This window comes from Oryctolagus cuniculus, chromosome 16 (genome assembly GCF_964237555.1).
Source record: "Oryctolagus cuniculus chromosome 16, mOryCun1.1, whole genome shotgun sequence".
In the NCBI taxonomy this organism is placed as follows: Eukaryota; Metazoa; Chordata; class Mammalia; order Lagomorpha; family Leporidae; genus Oryctolagus; species Oryctolagus cuniculus.
In genome coordinates this window covers 53,664,927-53,690,216 of record NC_091447.1, presented here as the reverse complement: position 1 = coordinate 53,690,216, position 25,290 = coordinate 53,664,927, and the positions used below count along the sequence as shown (strand labels likewise).

Here is a 25,290-nt window from a genome sequence, read left to right as displayed (position 1 = left end):
CAAGCAACCGTGCGAAGGGGTGCGACTCCACCCAGGCGGGTGAGGCGAGCTGAGCATGGAAGCAGCGTCTGAGCACACGGCACATGCCGTAAGGAAGTGAGTTCCCTGGGTGTCTGCAGGAAGCCACCCCAGGCAAGAGGTCTCAGAAGCAGCAGCGGGGGAGGCAGGTGCAGTGCCCAGGTCAGCAGCAACAAGGCCCTCATGGTTAGCAGGACATGGGGTCAGAGTGTTAGTGGGGGCCAGATCATGGGGGGACTTCTGTGTGTCAGGGTAAGTTCTAGAAGCCAGTCAGTGAACAAGGGGATGCCATGAGAGGATTTGAAGAGGAGAGAGGAAAACTGAGAAGTGGCATCAAGGGACGAGTGGACGTTTTTTAAAAGACCACCAGCTGCAGTGCAGACAACGGGGCACATGTGGGGAAGTCCATTATGGAGAGGGGAGCCAGCAGCCAGGGTGGATGTGTAGCTGTCTAGACAGGAGACAAGGGCACCCCGACAGACAGTGCCCTGGAGACAGGGCAATGCCCAGAGCGGCCCCTGCTGCCATTGCCTGCAGTCCTGCAAAGACTTCTACCCAGCGTTAACCACGCAGGGACCACACTCGGCCCCACCGAGATCTGCCCCTCACGGGACAGTCTGAGCTCCTGGGGCTCGGTCTCCTCACTGGCCCTCCCCTCGTGGCAAAGAACGCCCAGACCGGAAGCCAAATGTTGGCCAAGGAACACATGAAAGAGTGAAAAAGAAAAGGAAATAAATGGTCTTATTTACTGTTTTGCTAAAGATAAGTTGAGTCATCAACTTGGTGAACCACATTTTACAGTTAAATATGGGTAACTTCACCCAGTGTAGGGGCTGTTCAAAGAGGGCAGAGGGCTTTAGATTTTCAGTTCTGCAGCTTTCTGGTTTTTCTTCAACCATTTTTTTAGCATTCAGAGCAGGTAAGAAGGCTATGAACTCAAAGTATCACAAATGCATCCATTTTCACATCCTACAAACCCTGTGTCCAGAGTAACACAAGCAACCACAGAGATGAACTCAGATGCCTGTAGATTATAAATATTTTCTTTGTATTTATTTATTTATTGACAGGCAGAGTTAGACAGTGAGAGAGTGAGAGAGAGTGAGAGTGAGAGTGAGAGAGAGAGAGAGAGAGAGAGAGAGAGAAAGGTCTTCCTTCTATTGGTTCACCCCCCAAAATGGCTGCTGCAGCCGGCGTGCTACGCCAATCCAAAGCCAGGAGCCAGGTGCTTCTCCTGGTCTCCCATGCGGGTGCAGGGCCCAAGCACTTGGGCCATCCTCCTCTGCCTAAGAGGAGCAACCGGGACTAGAACCAGGGGTGCCGGCGCCGCAGGCGGAAGATTAGCCAAGTGAGCCATGGTGCCAGCCAGATGCCTGTAGATTAAAAACAGGCCATACCAAGTTCACTTGGGGATTTAGAAACTTAGCTTGATTCGTGAATTTCCCCTCTGACACTGTGGCAACAGAGTTGATGGCTTCGAGCTCTGTTCTCACAGCATGATGCTGAGTATTATCTAAGACTCGACTCTAGGCTATTGTCTGGGTCAGAATTCTGTGTCTTGTGTGTGGCAGGTGGACTCCTGGAATCTCTAACGCAGAGGTCGTAAGAGGTGTGGAACTGATCGACTCAGCCCTGCAATTCCTAGAGAAGAGCCTCAGATCCGACAGCACAGACACTGCATGCGCATGTCTGAAATGGAATAAAATAAACTGGAGATGAGCAACTACGAGCCATGGCTATGCAAATCAGCCTTTTCCCTACCTGCTCCTAGAAATTAATCCAACATCAAGAGAGAAGGAGAAAACTACATATTCCAGTTTCGATAAATATATGGAAGTGGCACCCAAGTATTTCAAAGGCTGCCAAAATAATGAAGCTCATATAGGAGTCACACAAAAATGTAACTACGAGGGATTTTAGTAGGAAAATCCTACTCTCTGCAGATAACAGAATGCACATCAAAAATACACTTCTTAGTCTAGCTAGTGGCCCATTCTGAGGGGCCAGACACGTACAACTGCCCCAGACAAATGAGCACTAACTGAGCTCCCTCTTGCAGGACAACAGGAGAAAGCCCATGGGAAGGATGCAGGAAGCACTCTGGCAGCGGAAGAGTGCCTGCACGGGGTGGCCGGGAACGCCGCCTGTGTGCAGCCACCAGTCCCTTGCGGATTCTCCATGTGAGGAGTAACCACAGCAATCAAGTCCAGCACTGTATCTGCACAAGGAAGAGAAAAGAGGCTAAAATTGCCTAAGTATCGAAAAAGGAAGAATGGATGCCACAGTGACGGTGACACAGAGCAACTGAAAATAGCACTTGTATTTTTTTTTTTTTTTTGCCATTGATTTCCAAATACGTAGAAGGCCAGGCCCTCTGTGAGAAACACCACACAGCAAAACTGCTGGAATGGAGTGATGAGGGGACATGACAGCAGAAAGACACAAATGGGGAATTGGAAGCACATAGAAATAGATACGAAAAAATAACAAATAATGATAAAATTGGAAGAAACAAGGGCAAGTTGCTGCAACACAAAACACAGAAAGGACATAGAAAATAGGTATGAGAAAAGCAACTAAAGGAAAGAAACAGTTTAAAAGAATTAGAGAATTTTTATTGATTAGAAATACGTGGAAAAGAAATTCATAGAGTGTAGTTTCTAAAGAATAAAGCCAAAATATTAAAATATCAAGTTCATGAAGTTAGAAAACATAAAACAATGTTTCCATAAAAAAGTATAAATCTACTTAGGTGTCATGAAAAATTGCCCTACAATGGAAAACAATGATATTGTCTAGTAAATATATTGAGTTTTCTAATTATCAGACTTTTATACAAATTGCCAAGTAATATAAAAGAAAGAAGATATCAAGGTGACCCTGGATCTATCTGAAAGTGTGCTCAAGCAAAGATCACAGAGCTACTTCTAGTATCAAGATACTGAAGAAAAGAGTAAGCCCAGGATCCATACCCAGCCAAGATGCCTTTGAAATACAAACGCTGCACGGGGCGTGACATAGGTAAGAACTCAGGTTGCCTGATCCTAGGAGATCCTCTCAGGGCAGTTCCTAGGAGACAAACCTCAGCCACCAAATGCTGACCAGTCAACTACAGCCAGAGGACTCGTGGGACGCAAGGATACATTCTCCAGCAAAAGTAGGTCTGAAACGGAAGCGGAAGAAGGTGCCAAGCCAGCTTGGAAACATCACGTTCTTGGAAATGCAGAAGTCATGTGACAAACCACTGGAGGGATAAGGGCAATGAGCCAGAGAGGGAGAATCAGCGCACGCCAAGGTCAAAACTGACATGACAGAGCCTTGGGTCATCACTGACCTCATAAACAAGAGGTCAATCAGTAAATCAAGAACAGGAGTCACTGTGCACTTACTCCCCTTGTAGGATCTCCGTCCTTAATGTGTTGTACTATGAAAATCAACGGTAAAACTAGTCTTCAAACAGTACTTTATACTTTGTGTGGGTGCAAACTGTTGAAATCTTTCTTAGTGTATACTAAGTCAATCTTCTGTATATTAAGATAATTAAAAATGAATCTTAATGAAGAATGGGATGAGAGAGTGAGTAGGAAATGGGATGTTTTACGGATAGGAGAGTGGTTATAGGGGGAAAAACCGCTATAATCCAAAAGTTGTACTTTTGAAATTTGTATTTATTAAATAAAAGTTTCTAAAAAAAACTTACCAACAAATGCAGAATATGAGTGTCTTTAACAGTACCAACAAGGACAGTAAGGTAATTTCAACTCAAGTTGTAGTATGGAGAGCAGAAATACATGAAGAAATTAGAGAAGATACCTTAAGTCTTATTCCTCATGCTAAAAAGGAAACTATTTATATCGAGTTATAACCACAGGCTAACTACTGGGACAATAATAAAACATTATTAAGTAGTAATTTAGAAGTGAAAATGTAAAAAAAGAAAACTAACACAGAAGTAAAAACACATATATGAAAACACTTCAAAAAGTTCCAAAAAGGAATTAAAATATAAGTTGATTTTGGTGCAAAGAGTTTTAAATCCATGCATAGCTTATTCATAACACTCACTGTCCATGAATTTTATAAAGTACCCTTGTATATATTAATATTTGCATTTCATACTAGCAAAGAATTAATGTCACTTCTATAAGAATTGATAGATGTATATAAGAGGCACGAGTGAAACAAAACGCCACAGAATAATTTTAAGAAAGCATGGGAAGGCCGGTGCCGCGGCTCACTAGGCTAATCCTCCACCTTGCGGCGCCGGCACACCGGGTTCTAGTCCCGGTCGGGGCGCCGGATTCTGTCCCGGTTGCCCCTCTTCCAGGCCAGCTCTCTGCTGTGGCCAGGGAGTGCAGTGGAGGATGGCCCAAGTGCTTGGGCCCTGCACCCCATGGGAGACCAGGAGAAGCACCTGGCTCCTGCCTTCGGATCAGCGCGGTGCGCCAGCCGCAGTGCACTGGCCGCGGCAGCCATTGGAGGGTGAACCAACGGCAAAAGGAAGACCTTTCTCTCTCTCTCTCACTGTCCACTCTGCCTGTCAAAAAAAAAAAAAAAAAAAAAAAAGGCATGGGTAAAATCACTGCCAGCAAATGATAACAAGGGAGAGGAAGAGAGAAAAGAAAGCAGAGTGCATCCTGCAACATCGTCCCAGGCAGAACTGTGTCCCACACAGAACACGATCCTTCCTGGCAGTGCACCAAGGAAGGCTGCCTCAACGTTCAAAAGCCAACCCCACCGCAAAAGGCAAGAGACAAGCCAGCCTTAACCCACCTGTCTCAATCCAGGCCATGGGACATGACCAGAACATAAACTAAGGAATGCAGATCCTAAATAACCAAACTATCCCAGAGTACCTTTCTCTGGAGGGAGTAGAGAACTTCCACTTTGCTAATGGCCTTGTCTAAATACTGACGGAGTTTGTGGTCACAAAAGGTTTCCACAACCTTGGCAGCTCATGGCAAGAGCCTCAGGTGATCACTGACATCATAAATAAGAGTGTTAAATTGTTAAATTAACAACAGAAGTCACTGTGCACTTATCGTAGGACCTCTGTCCTTAGTGAGTTGTACTATGAAAATTAACTGCAAAACTTGTTCTCAAACAGTATTTTATACATTGAGGGGGGTGTATAAACTGTTGAAATCTTTATTTAGTATAGAGTTGGTCTTCTGTATGTAAAGTTAATTAACATGAATCTTAATGAAGAATGGGATAGAAGACGGAGTAGGAAGTGGGATAGGAGTGGGGATGGGAGGGGGAGTATGAGGGGAAGAACCACTATATTCCTAAGGTTGTATGATAAAATTTGCATTCATTAAATAAAGGCTTTTAAAAAAAAACTATCCCGGATCAAATTCTCCACCCTCAAATATAAGAAATTAGAAATTATTTCTAGAACCAGTAAACCATTCACAAAAGTAGATCCTGTGTTACTTCATAGAGAAAAACGCCATAAACCCAGAAGTTAAGAGTGGTTCTCATTTGAATTTTTCTTATAAGTAAGCTCAGTAATTTCCCAGCATTCCTGAGAATTTTGACTTGAAAATTGAAAACTTAGATAGCTCTTGGGTTACACAGAAAATAAAAAGCCATACTGCAAGTCTCTAGACAACAATACATTTTTAGCCACATGGAAGATCTATGAAACATAAGTAAAGCAGTGTTTGAAGGAAAATCATCACCTTAGGTAAATATAAATTTAAGGGGAAAAAATAACATTAAAAATAATGAGTTAATCGATAACCTCAATGTACAAAAACAGTAATATTGAGGGGCTGGTATTGTGGCACCATCTGTGATGCAAGCATCCCATATGGGCATCAGTTCAAGCCCCAGCTGCTCCACTTCTGGTCCTAACCCTGCTAATCCACCTGGGGAAGAGCAGAGGATGGCCCAAGTGTTTGGGCCCCTGCACCCACATGGAAGACCAGGAAGAAGCTCTTGGATCCTGGCTTCTGCTGGGTCCAGCTCCAGAAGTTGTGCCCATTTGGCAAGTGACCCAGTGGATGGAAGATACCTCTTTCTAACTCTGTCTTTTAAATAAATAAATAAATCTTCATTTTAAAAAATGTATTGAATTCCTTCACCTTAGCATGAATCTCACCAGTATGTTCCAGAAAATTAAGGAAGTGACAGAAAAAAGAACAGAAATAACAAGGGGAGAAAAAAAGAAAATTGGCCAAGTCCAAACGTGGCTCCTTGAAAACAGAAAGGAAGGAATGACACAACTTATGCCCTGAGGAGTTTCAGAAACCAGGAAGGAGGAAGCACATTGGGAGGGAGGGAGGGGAAGGGGAGTGCAAAGGAGAAACCATGGAAACAGTAGAAATGGAGGAAGGGGCGGGACACGGGGCAGGGGGCGGTGACCTCCCGTCCTCCAAGATCCCAATCACTGGGAGGGGTCCACAGGACCTGCACTGGGTCACAGGCCCCAGGGGTGTCCTCTGACCCTCAGTCCCCAGCAGCCAGCCCCAGGCCAGGAGGGTGCTGGCGGGCAGATTCCGGCCCCTCGTGGCTCTCTTGTCTGAGGGGTCACCAGGATCCTCTCTCTCCAGGCTTCCAGAGACAGGCACCCCAGCACTTTCACACCTCGGAGAGACTTGCACCAGAATTCTTAGCAGGGTGCTGGGGTTCCGTTACCAGTGAAATGGCAGCAGAGAAAGTATTGTTGCCTCGGTTCTTCGTCTCACATGGAAGAAGAATGTCCAAGCGGACAAGCAGAGAGATTTAAAGGAAGGTTTATTAGAGTCAAAGACCTCCAGCCACAGCAGCATGGAGGGGGCCTGTAAGAGAGGCTGTGAGAGGCCTGTAAGAGAGGGGCTGGTGGTACTGGGGTTTTTAAACACAATTTTGGGGAAGAAAAAAACTCATCAGCTTGACATTCAGTTACAAGGTGGGGACAAAACCCATCAAAACGCCCGATTTGCAGTCTTTTTGCCCTGTCTGGCTTGCTGGGGATAAAACAAAGAGCTATCGAAGGGTGGGTACCTAACTCACTTTACAGTAAACTGGGAGCTCCCTCACTATTCTCCTAAGATTGGAAGCTTTCGAGGAGTGGGCAGGCACAAACTTTCGACCTTGCCAAAGATTACTTTTGGGAAAAACTATTTTGTACCCTCAATTTCCACCAGGACCACCGTGACTGCCCTATTAAACCGTCTGGCTCCTTGCAGTTCTAGTACATAAACACGAATCAGCGGGACAGAGAAATGAAAAGGTGAAATAAGAAGCGCTGTCGTAGAAGAGGAGAATGCACCTGATGTGTTTTCTCCCCTTGATAATCATTTGTATATAAAACAGTGAAAAGGAAACAGCAAAGTCGGGGTGCCCAGTGGCTCAGAAACAGGGTTTTCCTTCCAGCTGGAGAGATGGGTCACATGCTGTGTTCCAGAACACTCTCACCACCAACAGCTTTCACAATTAGGAAGTTAACCCTTATTACTAAAGCCCTTTCAAAGGGACTCTCCTCTCCACAAACGTGTCGTTGTCACATTCCTCCTTCTGCAGGCGGCCTCTCCTTGATCTCCACTTTAATGAGCCAATGTGAATCCGACTTCATCTGTCGCTTGCCTCTGTTAGCGCCACCCAGGCACAGGAAGCAGCACACTGGGAAACAGCCTTTAGGCTTGCCCGTCCCTCAGGGAGCAGGACTTTGACCTGAGTGTGAGGTGCTGGGGATTTCCCAGCCCCCGCTTCCCACTGGGGCTGCCCATTGGAGCGTCCAGTCTGCTCCTAGTGCCCGGGTCCTCCCTTCATAGACTGCACTTCTCTCTACCATGAGATAGACTTCAAGCTAAAAGGGTGGGCAGGGCCCAGCCAGCATCCCACCCCATAGGAGTGACATTCGAAGCCCTCAAACCAGCAGTCCTGGGGCCAGCAGGTGGCCACACTGGGGCCCAAGCACACTTCTCCCATCACCCTGAGGCCGAGATTCCAAGGGGTCCCAGCAGCTGGGCAGAGACGGTAACAGTATGGAAGGCGGGACTCCCTGCGGAGTCCAGGATGCACCAGAAGGGGCCCTGAGAACCGCTCGGACATGGGGACACAAGCACCCCCTTTATGGAGCTGTGCTGGAGTCAGCTGGGATTGAGCCACTGCTGTCGCTGCCAGAGCAGCCATGTCTGCACCCTTCCCTCCCGTCCCTCACCAGCAGCGAAGGACCAGGCACGACCTGCCGTGGCAGGCCCCCAGCCTCCAAAGCTCAAAACCGCTCATTGCTCCTCTCCACCTCCCTCGCGGCACGCAGCAAACTGCATGACACAGTGGGCATGAAGCCTGATGGGGTTCTGAGCAAATGCCGATGAACGCACTCTACGTTAATGAACATGCGGCTTGTTCAAGCAGCAGCAGACCAGCCAGCAGTTTCCAAGGAGTGCGGTCACAGCCCAGACTGTGCCTTAGAATTCTCGTGCAGGTGGCCGAGGTCTCGAAAGGCTCAGACGGCGTCTCGATCACTGCAGGCGCACTCAAGCCTCAAGAAACACGGATGTCTTGAAACTTGCTGTGAAGGACAGACAGCAACGAGAAGCCTCGAGGATTTAAATCTGTCAAGGAAGTAACAGTTCTTCTCCATTTTCAAAGAAGAAAAACAAATCCTTCCAAGAAGTTATGTTGTGGTATCCCAGTGAGCGTGAGACACCGTTCTGGGCTGGATATTTCTCAAACAGAAAATTTACCTTTCCAGTCCATCCACAGCCTCCTTCCCGGCTCTCAGGACACCTGCGGATCCAGCCCCGGCTGGAGGGATGGAAAACTGTCTCTGACCCCCCTCAACATGTTGGCAGGAGAGAATGTTGTGTATCCCAGGAATACTGCATGTCAGGAACAAGATAAACCCACAGTCTCCTCCCGTGAACCAGACAGCAGGGCATGTGCATCCCCCAACTCATACAAGAGGGTAGACACGCTTTGGAGGGAGGAGACCCTGAGACAGGCTTCCCTTGAGAGTCATCTGGTAAAACATAAAATCAGTACCATGAAATACTTATCTCCATCATCTAACCCAGGTCACCAGTCCTCCAGCTCTGGCGTGCCTGAGTTGGGAGAGAGGCGTTTGTGGTGCCCTGGGGTGTGTGAGCTGAGAGGTGTTGGTGCCCTGGGGTGTGTGAGCTGGTGAGAGGTGTTGGTGCCCTGGGGTGTGTGAACTGAGAGGCATTGGTGCCCTGGGGTGTGTGAGCTGGTGAGAGGTGTTGGTGCCCTGGGGTGTGTGAGCTGAGAGGTGTCGGTGCCCTGGGGTGTGTGAGCTGAGAGGTGTTGGTGCCCTGGGGTGTGTGAGCTGGTGAGAGGTGTTGGTGCCCTGGGGTGTGTGAGCTGGTGAGAGGTGTTGGTGCCCTGGGGTGTGTGAGCTGAGAGGTGTTGGTGCCCTGGGGTGTGTGAGCTGAGAGGTGTTGGTGCCCTGGGGTGTGTGAGCTGGTGAGAGGTGTTCGTGCCCTGGGGTGTGTGAGCTGGTGAGAGGTGTTGGTGCCCTGGGGTGTGTGAACTGAGAGGCGTTGGTGCCCTGGGGTGTGTGAGCTGAGAGGTGTTGGTGCCCTGGGGTGTGTGAGCTGAGAGGTGTTGGTGCCCTGGGGTGTGTGAGCTGAGAGGTGTTGGTGCCCTGGGGTGTGTGAGCTGAGAGGTGTTGGTGCCCTGGGGTATGTGAGCTAGTGAGAGGTGCTTGTGGTGCCCTGGGGTGTGTGAGCTGGTGAGAGGTGCTTATGGTGCCCTGGGGTGTGTGAGCTGGTGAGAGGCGTTGGTGCCTGGGGTGTGTGAGCTGAGAGGTGTCGGTGCCCTGGGGTGTGTGAGCTGAGAGGTGTTGGTGCCCTGGGGTGTGTGAGCTGGTGAGAGGTGTTGGTGCCCTGGGGTGTGTGAGCTGAGAGGTGTTGGTGCCCTGGGGTGTGTGAGCTGGTGAGAGGTGTTGGTGCCCTGGGGTGTGTGAGCTGGTGAGAGGTGTTGGTGCCCTGGGGTGTGTGAACTGAGAGGTGTCGGTGCCCTGGGGTGTGTGAGCTGGTGAGAGGTGTTGGTGCCCTGGGGTGTGTGAACTGAGAGGTGTTGGTGCCCTGGGGTGTGTGAGCTGGTGAGAGGTGTTGGTGCCCTGGGGTGTGTGAGCTGGGTGAGAGGTGTTGGTGCCCTGGGGTGTGTGAGCTGAGAGGTGTTGGTGCCCTGGGGTGTGTGAGCTGAGAGGTGTCGGTGCCCTGGGGTGTGTGAGCTGGTGAGAGGTGTTGGTGCCCTGGCGTGTGTGAGCTGGTGAGAGGTGCTTGTGCATGACAGTCAGCCAACCACAGAAGCACTTAGTTCTATCATCTCCAAGAATAATGCTTTACAAGCATCATTAAATGGTGAAAGCATCCCCAAGCAAACCAGTCATTGCTTTCAAAAGAAAGAAAAGCTTCTACTTCTCAAAAAACAGAGACAAGAACTTCTGCCTATGCTTTCCCCAGTGAGCAAGACCCTGGGAGAGGGTGGGCCTGGGTCTCTTCCCGTCTGACCCTTTGTCCGGCCCACCACGATTCCCCAGACAAGCACCGTCAGGAGGGTTCTTCCTGCAACACTGTTTTGTTCTCCACCAGAAATGCATGGATGAGCCATTGCATGGGGGGCCTGTCACTTGCAGGAAGCAGGCAGGACCTCAAGTTGCCAGCCTGAGAGGTAGTCCTAACTCCTGCATCTTGAGTCATCACCCTAGTGTCTCGGTGAACAACGGGGTCTGTCCCTGTTTCTATGACTCGCAGCACGTGCAACACTGTCCCTCCAACGGCCTCACTCTGTCTACTCACTTCCCAGCAGGCCTTAAGAGGGTGGTAGCTCTGAGCCAGCCTGCCACAGCAAGTGACCGTGCCCTGTGTCGCCAGGGCACCCGCGAGAACAGCATTCAGATCCACAGAGATCCAGCTCGCCTCCTCTGGGACCTGTTCAAGCGCTTTAGTCACCTGACCACTCGATTGTCCAGGCTCAGCATTCACGGGGAGGCACCGTGTCCCTCACTGTCACTGAGCCCCAGACCACAGCCTCCACTCCACGTGGCCAATACCCCCTCCAGGTCAGCCCCCACCCGTGCTGATGCCACCTGGAGGCCCCTTGAGTCTCCTCGCCCAACAACTCCAGCCCTTAGCCTGGGCTTCCCCATCTCCCTGCTCTGTGGTCACCTCCAGCCACATGGCCCAGTTTCACTCATAAATGCTCTCCGATTACTGCACGCACTCCTGAGCCACCAACTGAGGGCTCAGCGCCTCGCACAGAGGAAACCCCACCACCCTGCACAGTGCATGGTCCAGGGCCTATTTGAGGGTCTGTGAAAACAAATTCCTACGTTCTCAGGTTTAGACAGGTGGGGCCTGGGGCTGTGCACACACAGCCCTTGTAAATAGGGATCAGCGAGCGTCTTCTGAGCTAGACACCTGACGGCAAATTCCAAACTCCTCGCGATCACGTTACAGTCATCCCTCAGTATCCACAGGGGTCCCAGGACCCCCAGCAGATGCCAAGGTCCACAGATGCTCGTCCCTCACATCAAACATCGTGACATTTACACAGAACCCGCACAATCCTCCCACATCCTTCAAATCCTCTCTAGATGGCTCACAACACGTGACACAGCGTAAATGCCATGTACAGAGTGGTTACACTGCACCAGCTGGGGGAAAGTGACACTGGCAAAGTCTGTGCTTAGTACACAGGTAACCACACGTACCCTCACTGCCTCCTACGAGGGCCTTCAGAAGCTCATTATCTTTGTTCCCTTTCCCAGGAACTTGACTCAACAAGTGTTGGAGAAAGACTGTGGCTCTGTGAAACGCCGGGGGCTCAGCAAAGTGGGCAGGCAGGCCCCTCCATTCACGCAGGTTCAGCTCGGTGCACAGCAAACTCAGGCTTTGCTTTGGAGAACTTCCTGAAATGTGTTTTCAAATATTTTTCATCTACTGTTGGTTGAATCCACAGATGCAGAATGTGTGGCGATGAAGGGTGGACTGTATCTCCACTTCATATTTCTATCCCAACAGTTCAAGCACATAAAAATGAACCTTAAGAAAGTTAAAAGGGGCACTGAGTTTAAAAACAAAAGTGCTCTTTGGGGTGATCACAGAAAGGCTCGAAGGCATTTTTGTGTTTGGGTGTTCCAACACGAGGCCCCTCCCACTGCAGTGCACTAGAACAAAGTGTGGCTCACGCCAGCTACTCACAGGTCGCTGGTGTGGCAGGGGTAGGGGGCAGCCTGCGTCTGGGCGGCCGGCTCTGGAGCGTCGTGGCCTGTCTGCACGGCGACGATGGCTCTTTCGATCATGTCTTGCAGCGGGACAAAGAGGTAGTTATACTTGAACCCGTCGGCTGGCAGACTCTGAGGATGGAACTTCCAGGAAGGGTTTTCCACCATATCTGTTCTCATGCTGTACAAGACACTGGTCCTGATTGTGTAGGTGACATGGGGTGGCAGCTTGAGAGACGCAGATGGGCTGCTCCTCCTGACTAAGGAACTGTTGAATATGACACCTGATGGCAGTAAAGGAAAAACAGAGCATTGTCACAACCCGGGGATGGCGCATAGGGTCGGCCTGCAAAGCTGGAAAGACCACAATTCCTGCAGAAGAGGGGCCCAGCCCCAGGAAGAAAAACAGAGACCATCTGCCCAGGCCACTGTCAGTAAGCTTGAGCCAAGCCCTTCAGGTCTCAATCCAATACTCCCTTTGGTTGCTCATAAAAACACAACACAAAGACATCACTTGCTCTGTATCTTTTTCAGGACAAGAAAAATTACACAAGTCTGCTCAGGTAGTCATTCCTTCTCATGCTGAACCTGCAGCTCAACACATAGGATTCACCTCTGGGGTTACTTACGACTCGTAACGTAAGTATATGTGTTTTGCCTTAGAGTCTTTGGGTTTCATGCGTAAAATCTACTATGGGTTGCAATGTGTCCCCCAAAATGCATACGTTGAAATCCCAACCCCCAGGACCTAAGAATATGGTCATATTTGGAGACACCATCTTTAAAGAGATAATCAAGTGGCAATCAGGCCATTAGGGTGGGCCCTGACTCACTGTGATGACGTCCTTATTAAAGTGAGAAACATGGGCAAAGACAAGATCAAGCACAGAAGACGGAAAGAGATGCAGGGAAGAGATCTTCTAGTCCAGGCTCCAGAAGCATGAGACAGCCAACGTCTGTCGTTTAAATCAGTCAGGCTGTGTATTTGTTAGGGCAGCCCTTTAAAACCAACATAAAGCCTCCATGAAAAGTAGATAACGGGAGTCGGTGCTGTGGTGCAGCAGGTTAAGGCACCGCCTGCAACACGGGTTCCCACGTCAGAATGCCAGTTGGAGTCCCAACTTCTCTGCTTCTGATCCAGCTTCCTGCTAACTCCCCTGGGAAAGCAGATGACGGCTCCAGTAGCTGGGCCCCTGCCACTCATGTGGGAGACCTGGATAGAGTTCTTGGATCCTGGCTTCTGCCTGGCCCAGTCCTGGCTATTGCAGCCGTTTGGGAAGTGTGAACCAGCAGATGGGAGATTTCTGTCTTTCCCTGTGTTGTCCTGCCTTTCAAATACATAAGTTTTTTTTTAAATATTATTTTGAAAGTCAGAGTTACAGGGAAAAAGGGAGAGAGAGATCTACCATCCACTGGTTCACTCCCTAGCCAAAGCCAGGAGCTTCGTCTAGGTCTCCCACATGGGTGGAAGGGGCCCAAGCACTTGGGCCATCTGCTGCTGCTTTTGCCAGGCCATTAGCAGGGAGCTGGATCGGAAGCGGAACAGTCAGGACGTGAACCACCACCCACATGGGATGCCGGTGTTGCAGGTGGTGGCTTTACTTGCTATGCTACAACGTTGGCCCCATAAATTGTTTAAAACAGAGAAAAGTTCCTCTGAAAGGAATATAAGCAATTCCAGCATGTTCTTCTCGAATAGGTAATTAATGGTGTACAGTTGGCCATCATCTTTTCTCCTCCTGCCCCAGAGTATCAGGAAGCCATGACGAGAGAGAGGCAGGGAAGGAGGCTGAGGCTAAGCGTACCTAAGAACACAGGAAAATATAACTCATCACATGATATTCAACCAAAAATGATGCCGTGGAATGATACAAAGGCGCAGCAAGCCACACCGTCCTTGGCGTGGCGAGAATTCCCATCGGTTGTGATGGCGTGAGGCACGCCTCTTCCTGAGCTCAGACAAGTATCTGTCTTATCTTACATTTCGTCCGGGAAGGCCTCCCTCTCTTTCTGATCAGTGCAAGACGCCTTCAGAAAGCAGCGGGCAAGACGAGCTGCTCAAGCAGACTCCCTCCCAGAACACTTACTGGCCAAGAAGCTGTTGTGCTTCATCAGCTCACGGGCTTTGCTCTCCAAGGCGTCCACAGAGTCCATGGCCTGGAAACGGTTCAGAGTCACACAGGAGGACAGGTTGACCAAGACATGGCCCAGGAGACGGATGTGGTCGGTCCCAGTGTGGTTAAACATTTTCTCCAGCATCCCTCCTGTGGAAAGTGGACAGGTTAGGCCACACCAGCTTCCAGCACGCCCAGTGCTCCCTGCTCATGGATGAACTTGAAAGCGAGAAGACATGCCTTCATTTAAAAACTGCTCAAATCGGGGCAGGCTTTGGCATAGCAGTTAAGACGATGCCAGGAGACAGGCTGGAGGTCTGGCCCGGCCTCCACGGGAGCTTCCCTGGGGCAAGACCCTCCTCACTGAGCAGGAAGCCATGTGTGTCTGTGTTTCATGGTGCAGAGCCTGTGGACTAGGGGTGGGGACCTGGATCTCTGCTGTGCACCATGTGGCCCACTCAGCTCTCCCCGGTGGGCAGCCCTGGCCGTTCATTCTACATCCTGATTATGGAACGTGAATGGAAATCATCCTCTGTGTCCTCTTGCTAAAGATTAAGTGAAATAAAGTGCGTGACACGTCCAGCATACAGCGAGCTCACTGTGTGTCACGGAAGCACATTTATTAACGTATGACGTTGATTTCTGGGGCAGGCGCACTTGGCCTGCTCCCACAGGCAGCACCCGAGTTTGACACCTCGTTCTGGCTCCCAGTTACAGCCTCCTGCTAGTGCAGACCCTGGGAGGCAGCAGCGATACCACGAGCAATCGTGTTCCCACCCCCTATGTGGGAAACCTGAATTGGGTTACCGGCTCCTGTCTTCATTCCCCCTGGTGTTATGAGAATTTGAGGAGTAAACCAATGGATAGGAGTGCTTTGTCTGCTCTACCTATCTGCCTCTCACACAAATCTAAGAAAAACAATCGATTTGCAGCAGAGGAACAGACAAAATACATTGCCTTCATCTTGGTCTAAGACCTGGATGTTGGCTCAGGTAACAACGCACAGAGTGATATCCATGGGGCAGGTGCATGTCCAGATTTCTAACCCTACCCTCACCCCAGGCAAGACAGAGGGCTCAGCACCCCAGTTTGCCTGCTGCAGAGACAGAAGGCACACGCTGGGGAGCTGTTTGCTGATGCAGGGACAAGAGCTGCTGCCGGCAGTGTTTAGCTTTCTCATCCGTTATTGCCATGTACATCCTTCCCCAAGACAGCACTGGGTCCCTGAAACTGATCTGGGCTGGTGGCTCCAGCGGGCGGCACTGGCCTTGCTGCGTCCTGCGACGCTCCTCCCGTGCCTCCACCACAAGTACCGTGGAAGGCGGCGAGTGCGGGGGGAGGTGGGGATCTTTTCTGAGCCTGGCACAGTTAATTTTTGTGGAATGACTGATACTGTATGTTAAACAATTTATAATGCATCAGTCCTCTGGGTGGGAGGCTAAGCGCGGATCTCCTGACACACCATGGTAGCTCCGGAGGCCACCACAAAGCAAGACCCATCTGAGTGATGGGCTGTAGCCAGCTGGCTGGGGTGCAGAGGCAGCATGGCCCCCAGCCACGACCACGGAGGGAGGCACACTTCGCCCACCGCAACTCCCCTGATGGGCTGTTTGCCCTCGGAGTGCTACTGATCTGCCAAAGCTATAGCATGAGGACAGCAAAGACATCGATGGGGTTGTCAGAAAAATCAAATCAGGTTTCTGTGTACACAGACACTTCAAAGGTTTGTGGAGATGTAATTAAGTTCATTTTGGTGTAAGAAATTTTGGATCCCATGCTTAATTTCATGACACACTTTTTCCATGAAATTCTTGAAGACTTCGCATATGCATGGATTTCAAGATTTTTGCACCAAAGTAAACTTATCTTTTAATTCCATTTCCCATGAATTCTTTGAACTCCCCTAAAATACACACACATAGATATATCCTGACATTATAAGTGTTTACAGGGGCAGGGGCCATGGTGCAGTGGGTTAATCCTCTGCCTGCAGCACTGGCATCCCATATGAGTGCCGCTTCCAGTCCCGGCTGCCCCTCTTCCAATCCAGCTCTCTGCTATGACCTGGGAAAGCAGTTGAAGATGGCCCAGGTGCTTGGGCCCCTGCACCTGTGTAGAAGACCAGGAGGAGGCACCTGGCTCCTGGCTTTGGATCAGCATAGCTCTGGCCATTGCGGCCATCTGGGGAGTGAACCAAAAGAAGGAAGACCTTTCACTGTCTCTCCCTCTCACTGTCCGTGACTCTACCTCTCAAATAAATAAAATCTTAAAATAAGTGCTTACAAAATGCCAACTGTTGTCATGTTTATAATTATTGAAGAGAGCTAGGCTCTAAACCAATGACCTTTGCTTATTCCTATTCACAAAACTAGAAAATAGGAGACCCGAAGTACACTGTGCACTGAGGGTGCATGGTGGCGAGTTTATTCCCCGTAGGTGGAACTGGAGAGCTGGAGAGCACTGAATCCACGGCCGGGGCAGGCCTGGGATGGCTTTCTTTGCCTTTTGCCATTGCTGACCGTTTGTCACTGGGAATGTGCCGCCCCATCAGCCTGCCTAGCAAGCTCAGTTAGACAGCCTAACTGCGTGTGATTCCAGATGTCAGATACAATAAAGAGCAACGTGGCCTCCACCTGCTGTGGCTTTCATTATCTTCCAAGGGGAGGATCAAAGCACCTTAAAAACAGGCCGTGAAGAGCTGGCTCACATGTATTGCTTGGAGTATGAAGTGCATACGTATGAGACAGAAAGAGAAGGAGACACACACAGGGGTGTGTGTGTGAGAGAGAGAGACAGACAGACAGACAGACAGACATGTACGTGAAGGCGACTAGGAAGTAGAGAGCCAGCTCCTTGCAAAGACTCACCACAGAACACCACGCAAATCTCTCCTTGGAGCAGAAAGCAGCATGTGCCCACTGGGTACTGGGTACTGGGTACTGCATACTGGTTCCTGCATGCAGGACTAAGCATACCACACCTGGTGCAGTCAGGTGCAAACTGCTGGCCCCACCACTCTGGGGACCTTGGGCACTCTCCTCAGCCCAGAGATGAGGGTATGGCTGAGGAAGGAGGACGGCACACAGGGGACAGGACGCAGTGGGTAGAGCCATGACAGCACCTGAGCCCAGGACCTCATCCTCCGGGGCCACTCCAGCTCTGTGACATGCAAGGGAAGGTGGCCAAGGAGAGGACAGGGACTGCAGTCAGCAGGCAAGGGAAAGACAGCCAGAACCCTGAAGCACACATGAGCAAACAAAGCAATGCATCAGGGAAGTCTAGAGTCGTCGGGAACTGCACTCCAGATGGTCAAAGTCGGTCAATGTCCCCTGCTCGGTGCATCTACCCGAGGCCCCTGGATCTGGCAGGTGTCAGCCAAAGCAGACCACAGGATCTGCGACCCCAACATGTCTGCCCCGAAAACTGCTTTCAACAAGTGACTTCATCGCACTAATGAGCTGCAGACACCCTGGGCCCCGAAGTATCGTCTGCCTCCAGACGTTACCAAAATCACCCTCCATTAAGACCTACTGATCTGAACCGAATCACCGTAAGATCCACTCATAGAAAAGCCTTCCACGCAGGTTCTGAGCCTCGTCTGAACCTCACCAAACATGGCAGGAAACCCTCCAACATGAAACAGAAACCCAAAATAAAAGTAGGAGAAATACTAACAGTGATGTAAAAACTAAACCTGAAGATTAAAATGACACTGTTAATGGAGGTAAAATGTCACAGGACAGATAGGAAGTCTCTTCTTCTCGACGGTCAGCAGTGGACAGAGTAGGCCTCGCTGAGGAGCTGCCCACGGACAGGAACCGCGTGTCCTGTGAAGAGCAGCGAAGGAGCGCAGGGGCCCTTTGAGGACGCTGGTGACGTCTCCAGGAGCCATCAAGTCAACACTGAGTGAAGGGCCGAGCTCTCAGGGAAAGGGGAGTGTACCCGGCGTGCTCTGCCACCCGTTACGGCCAAGAAAGAGGCTCAGCCCCCAGCAGTCCCGGAGCACTCTGAAGTCAGGAACTACCGAGAACACAGCGGCTTCCACTCGGGACCTCCGACCCCAGCAGGGCTACTCCCTCGGAGCAGAGGAGGCCTTTTGGGAAACTTGCCTGGGGAGATGGACGCCCAGCCCCACGCAGCCAGCCCAGGGCAGACGCCAGCAACGTGGCCCGGCTCAGCCCTCTGCCAAAGCAGGACAGTCACTTCTCTCTGGCAAAAAATAACACCATCAGGAAACTCAACATTTTCTACAATTTTTCACATTTAATGTCTGGTATTCAATTTTAAAAAAGTAATCAAAAATCAAGAGAAAAATAGACAATAACAAAAGACCCACAGGAGACTCAAATTTAACCGTTAACAAGATGCACTTCAAAAATGTGATTATTAGAGCCAAAAATTAGATGAAGATTTTCAGCAGAGAACTAAAATTTGCAAAAAAAAATACAATTTAAATTTTACAGGAAATGCAACAAAGGAAATTAAGAACTTCATGGGTATATTTAATACCAGATTCAACCCAGATGAAGAGATTAAAAAACTGGTAAGAAAACAATTTACAAACTGAAACATGGAGAGAAACGACAAGTTGTCAAGCAGAAAAGGGTATAAAAGGCATATATGGGTAGTGTGAGAGGTTTTAGTCAAATTTAATGGGAGTTAAAATTCCCTGCAGATGAGAGCAGCAAACGCATCAGAAGTCACATTATAAAAGATAACAGCCACGGGGGTGGGTGTTGTGGCATAGCAGGCAAAGCTGCCACCTGCAAACCAGCACCCCAGTTCATGCCACAGCTGCTCCACTTCTGATCCGGCTCCCTGCAAATGATCTGGGAAAAAGCGGCCAAAGATGGAACAAGTGCTTGGGCCTAACACCCACATGGAAGACCCGGAAGAAGCACCTGGCTTTGGCTCGGCCCAGTGCTGGCCACTGAGATCATCTAGGGAGTGAATCAGTAGATGGAAAGATCTTCCTGTCTCTTCCCCTCTCTGTAACTCTACCTTCCAAACAAATCTTTTTAAAAAAATTAAATAAAAGCTTTAAAAAAGAGAGAGAGAAAAGAAAGCTGGTTTCACTTTAAAAGATAACAATCAACACTTTCCCCCAATAAAAGGTATCAAGATGCAATGTCAAGAAGTGCTAAACCATCCGGACTTCTGGGAATTGACCCAAAGGCCATGACATCAGCATATGAAAGAGTTACCTGTACCCCCATGTTTATTACAGCTCAATTCACAAGAGCTAAGATGTGGAATCAACCCAGATCCTATCAACTGGAGACTGGATAAAGAAATTATGGTATAAGTACACCATGGAATACCACATAGCAGTAAAAAAAAAAAAAAGATTCTATCATTTGCAACAAAATGGATGCAACTGGAAACCACTATATACTTCATGAAATAAGCCAGTCACAAAAAGACAAATGCCAAATGCTCTCTCTGATGTGTGGTAACTAATGAGCACCTAAAAGGTAATCTATGGAAGTGAAATTGACACTCTGAGATGCGATGACTTTGAACAGCCTTTGTCTCGACTGTTGAGGAACAGTGTTTTCTTTTTTCCTTCTTCATACTACTTGTTGAACTCGTTACTTATAGGGTTAATATTACCAGCATAAAGTTAACTGAAAATAGATCTTTGTAAAAAATAAGAATGGAAATAGGAGGAGTCAGAAAACGCGAGAGTGGGTGGGAGGGAGGGCAGGCTGGGGAGAATCACTGTTCCTAAATTTGTATATATGAAATGCATGAAGTTTTTGTACCTTAAATTAAGTTTAAAAAAAAGTGCTAAAACCAAAGCAGGATGCTAATAAAGGAAACCAACCCTACTAAAGTCGTGGTCTTACAGACAGAAAGAAAGGAAGAGAAAGGGAAGGGAAGGGCCAACCACAGGCAAAGGGAAACCTAAACGTCTCCAACGTGTTCAACAGAAAGTACCAGTGCAGCTCAACACACACCCCCCAGCTCAGCACAACAGGAAGGAAACACAAAATCCCAGTCACCCTGGGATGTGACGCTCAGAGGGAGGCCACCAGGACACCCAGCCACCGCAGCACCTCCACAGGCGGGAACCCGAACTGAGTGTCGGACACTGAGCAAGTCTCCTCAAGGTTCAAACAAGCGAAATCTTACGGGCAGAGTGAATTCTGTCAGTACTGTCAAATAAAACTAGAAATCGGCAACGCAAAGATAAATAGAAAATCTCAAATACTTAGAAACGAAGCTTCAGGGGCAGGCATTATGGCACAGTGCGGGAAGCCAGCACCTGCAATGCTGGTATCCCCTATCAGAGCACTGGCTCAGGTCCTGGCTGCTCAGCTTCCTGCTAAGGAGCCTGGGAAGGCAGCAGATGGCCCGAGCACTTGGGTCCCTACCAGTCACATGGGAGATCCAGAGTCCCTGGGTCCCGGCTTTGGCCTGACCAAAACCTGGCTGTCGCAGCCATTTGGTGAGTTAACCACCAGATAGGAGATCTTTGTCTCTCCTTCTGTCACGCTGTCTTTCAAATAAATCAATTTTTAGAAGAAATTAAGCTTTAGGTTTTCAAGACTCAAATGACCAAAAGAGAAATAGTGCAATCAAGCTCTATATTGAAAAACATACAGCTGGATTATAATGAAGACAGAGCATAGCAAACTTGTGAGAGGCAGTCAGGGTAAAGCCCAGAGGGTCACGTACAGCCATGAGCACAAATGAGAGGACTTCAAAAACAGCATAGAAAATAGAATTAAGAGATATGCTTACTTTGGGGAAAAACCATTTGAAATCAACACATAGTTTGTTCATGATTTACATTTTCCATGAAATTTTTTGAGACTCCTCATGTGTATCAGAAATGAAGATAAAATGGAAATCAGTGACTTAAGTATTTGTCTCAAGAAATTACCGCAGGGCTGGCGCTGTGGCATAGCAGGTAAAGCCGCCACCTGCAGCACCAGCATCCCATATGGGCACCAGTTTGAGTCCCGGCTGCTCCTCTTCCAATCCAGTCTTCTGCTAATGGCCTGGGAAAGCAGTGGAGGATGGCCCAAGTCCTTGGGCCCCTCCTGCACCCACGTGGGAGACCTGGAAGAAGCTCCTGGTTCTCAACTTCAGATCTGCCCAGCTCTGGCCATCGAGGCCATTTGGGGAGTGAACCAGGGGATAGAAGACCACCCTTTCTGCCTCTATAATGCCGTCTTTCAAATAAATAAATCTTTAAAAAAAAAAAAAGTAAAACAGAAACAGGTACAGCCTGTTCAGCTGTCTATTCAAAAAAGAAATTACTCCAAAAATACAGCAGCAAACCAAAGATAATAAAAGGATGGAAATTTAAAAAAAAAAAAAAAAAAGCAGAAATCAATGAACTAAACAAAGAGTAGAGAGAACAAGCAAGCCTGAACAGAAGACGGATAGGCCTCCGGCAAGATTAATCCTTTGAAAAGGAGACAGAAACCATCGGAAAGGAAGCAGGGTACCTCCGCCTCTTCTTCAGACACAGGAGTGAGTCTGTCGAGTAGCAGTCCTCGGGAGGTTCCCGGTGCCCTTGTTTTCAGGGTACTTGTGGCTATGAATCTGCAATGGACGTAATGAAAGGAAACGGAGGAGGACACAGCACCACAGGACATGGCCTGTGGGGGTGGGAGCGGCCAACCAGCCTTGGGGGGAAGCCCGGGAGGGGCTGCAGGCATAGACAGAGGGTCTCCCCCAGCAGGCGGGGGCGGGGCACGCAGCGGGTGTTCCACGTAAAGGCAGAGAACGTGAAGTTCTAGGAACGGAGAAATGTCGCGAAAAGGGAGACTTCCTGCGGCGCACAGCCTGGCTCTGCCTTGAACGGCAGTCATCCGGGTGCAACGTCTCAGGACGGCCGGAGAGCCAGAGCCGGGCCGGGCCGGGCAACTGGGCAGGAGTCAACCTGCATCTTTCATAGCAGGAAATCAATCCACAATTCCTGCAAGGAATGAATCAAGAAGCACTGCTATAGACATATCACTTAAGGAAATGATGACCAATGGAGAAGAAATGGCTAGGCAAGTTTGAAGTGATTCCTACCGGGGAGTGAAAAGGAAGGGGGCTGGGCTCGGGGACGGGTCTGAAGAGAGTCGGCGTTCACAGATACAAAGAACCTTTGCTGTGAGACCATTTATTTCTACAAGCAGCACACAGGATGGCGTGGACGCAGGAATTTCGTACAAATGCACAAGCTGCGAGGACACGTGACGCACACCAGCTGACAAGGCACCCAAGGCCCCACAGCAGTGACCGCCGGGGACAACACACAGGCGTTGGCCTTTGCAGGCTGACTTGTGTCTCCCACTGTTTCTGGAGCAGACATACATTTTTGCTATAAGTAAAAAGGTGTGTTTATTAATGGAGAACAGTGACCGGAGGGCTGGCAACCATTCCCAGGAATTGCATCAGGGTAACGGCCGCCAGGCTCTTCGCCTCAGTCCACGATACCCGCTGTGCAGTGAACAACGTCTGCAGGGGGTGGACACAACTCACAGGAAGCACCCAGTGGGGCGACTTCATTCCCTAGCTAAGGAGACTGGAGCTCGGTGCCATCAGGCCCACACCCAGCCCCGTGCCACTCCAAGCTCCAGCAATCCAAGATGCAGCCTCTGTTACTGTGAGTTTGCCAGTACCACTTCATTTAAAAAAAAAAAAAAAAAAAGATGGTAACATTCACTTTTTTTTTTTTTTTTTTAATGCTTACTTATTTGAGTCAGAGTTACACAGAGAGAAGAGAGGCAGAGAGAGAGGTCTTCCATCCGCTGGTTCACTCCCCAGATGACCGCAACAGCCAGAGCTGAGCCTCCTCCGGGCTTCCCACGCGGGTGCAAGGGCCCAAGGACTTGGGCCACCTTCCACTGCTCTCCCAGGCCATAGGGAGCTGGATCAAAGTGGAGCAGCCGGGTCTCGAACCGGCATCCATATGGGATGTCGGCACTACAAGCAGCAGCCCCACCTGTTATGCCACAGCACCAGCCCCAACATTTACTTTATTTTTCTCAAGAGTTTGTTTATTTATTTGACAGGTAGAGTTAGACAGTGAGACAGAGAGAGAGAAAAGTCTTCCTTCCATTGGTTCACTCTCCAAATGCCTGCAATGGCCAGATCTGCACTGATCCAAAGCCAGGAGCTTCTTTCTGGTCTCCCATGCAGGTGCAGGGGTCCAAACACTTGGGCCATCTTCTACTGCTTTCCCAGGCCACAGCAGAGAGCTGGACTGGAAGAGGAGCAGCTGAGACTAGAACCGGCGCCCATATGGGATGCCAGCAACGCAGGCGGAGGATTAACCTAGCGCGCCACAGCACAGGATAGGTTTTTGGCAGAGGCTAACACACTGCTTAGGATGCCTGCGTCCCACACCAGAGGGCCTGGTTTAAGTCCCAGTCTACTGCTGACCCAGCTTCCAGCTGCCGCGTGTCCTCGGAGGCAGGCAACAGCTCAAGTGCTTGGGTCCCTGCCGCCCACGTGGGAGGCCTCGACGGAGTTCCTGGCTCCCAGCTTCAACCCATCCCGACTGTTACATGGATTTGGGGAGTAAACTAGTGGATGGGAGCTCTTCCTTTCTCCCTTTCAAATAAAATATATAAACTTTAGAGAACAAACAGAATTCGGGTTGAATACTCCTAATATGAACATCTGAAATCCAGAATGCTCCAGAACCCAGAACTCTCGGAGCGCCAACGTTACGCCTCACCTGGAAATTCCAGAGTGAAACTGCTTCTTGCACAGAATTATTGAAATTTCTGTATAAAATTACCTTCAGGGGGCTCGTTGTGGTGCAACACTGGCATCCCATAATGAACCATTGGTTCCAGTCCTGGCTGCTGTGCTTCTGATCCAGCTCCCTGCTAGTGCACCTGGGAAAGCAGCAGGAGATGCCCAAGTGCTTGGGCCCTGCACCCAGACCAAGGAGGAGTTCCTGGTTGCTGACTTTGGCCCTGCCCACCCAGCTGGTACAACTATTTGGGGAGTGAACTAGTGGACGTCAGAAGCTCTCTCTAACACTGCCTTTCAAACAAATGTCAAATCGCCTTCAGGCTATGTGTGTGAGGTATACACCAAGCACAAGCGAATGTCATGCTTAGACTTTGCTCCCACCCTCAAGATACCTACTTACACAAATATTACAAAATTGTTAACCACATGTATGAAATCTGAAAAAATTTCTGGATCCAAACATTTTGGAAAAGGGAGACGACTCAGCTGTTTTATTAATATCTCTAAAGTAGTAAATTCACCATTTTTCTTCTAACAAAAGGAAAGTATTGCACTTAGCGTGACGCCTGGCATCCTCTAACCCTCACACGTCAGGCAGTGCTTAGCCCATTTTCCATGCGTGAGCAGAGGGCCTGGGCCAGGGACCTGAAGCAGCCTGACCCCGCTCCTGCATCTCCACACCCCTGCCGCTGGGTTAGGCTCCCGAGAGCACCTCTGGCATGACCCTGGCCCAGCCCTCACGTTGCCGTCCTGTCGCTGTTTCTCAGCACGGGTGCCCTCCCACTGCACGGCCTGGTGGGCGGGAACACGTCCACCCCTCTCCAGAGCCTTGCATGGGGCTGGCTCTCCTGTGTGTTCAGCAAATGTTTGTTAGGCATCATAACTCACGAATCATCAAGTGTAGAGATACAGTGAATGTCTGCTGATTGAGATTTTTTTTCTAGTCTGAGCTCCACATTTTTTAAAGCATTGCAATTGCTTTCAATTTATGGTTAACTGGTAATAGTAATCTCTCATAAACTGGTTTTGGAGTTAACTGTTCTGACATTCAAATCACAGACATTTTCCTTTGTAACTAAGCCGCTCGCTAGTCAAGCTCTGGATCAGTGAACCAGGACACTTCAGGTTTGAGGGAACTTTGCAGTGCCGTTAGTTCAAGCCCTCCCTGGTACAGATCAGAAGACAGAGACAGAGGGGCAATGTGGCGTGGACACATCACCCGGGAGCTCTGTGGCCACAGAGGTGGGACGTAGCAGAGCCGCGTGG

The 25,290-nt window shown here is 49.5% G+C and overlaps 1 protein-coding gene across 1 annotated transcript in view; it reads right to left on the bottom strand.

Moving 5' to 3' along the window:
• The window catches only part of LOC103345127 (ATP-binding cassette sub-family A member 13), a 347,717-nt gene that overhangs the window by 231,992 nt on the left and 90,435 nt on the right, over positions 1-25,290 (bottom strand). The window contains exons 22-23 of the mRNA XM_070059456.1: positions 14,287-14,463; positions 12,177-12,483 (exon numbers count right to left, since the gene is read on the bottom strand). Of these exons, the coding sequence (XP_069915557.1) occupies positions 12,177-12,483; positions 14,287-14,463 (484 nt within the window). The remainder of the gene's footprint in view (positions 1-12,176; positions 12,484-14,286; positions 14,464-25,290) is intronic.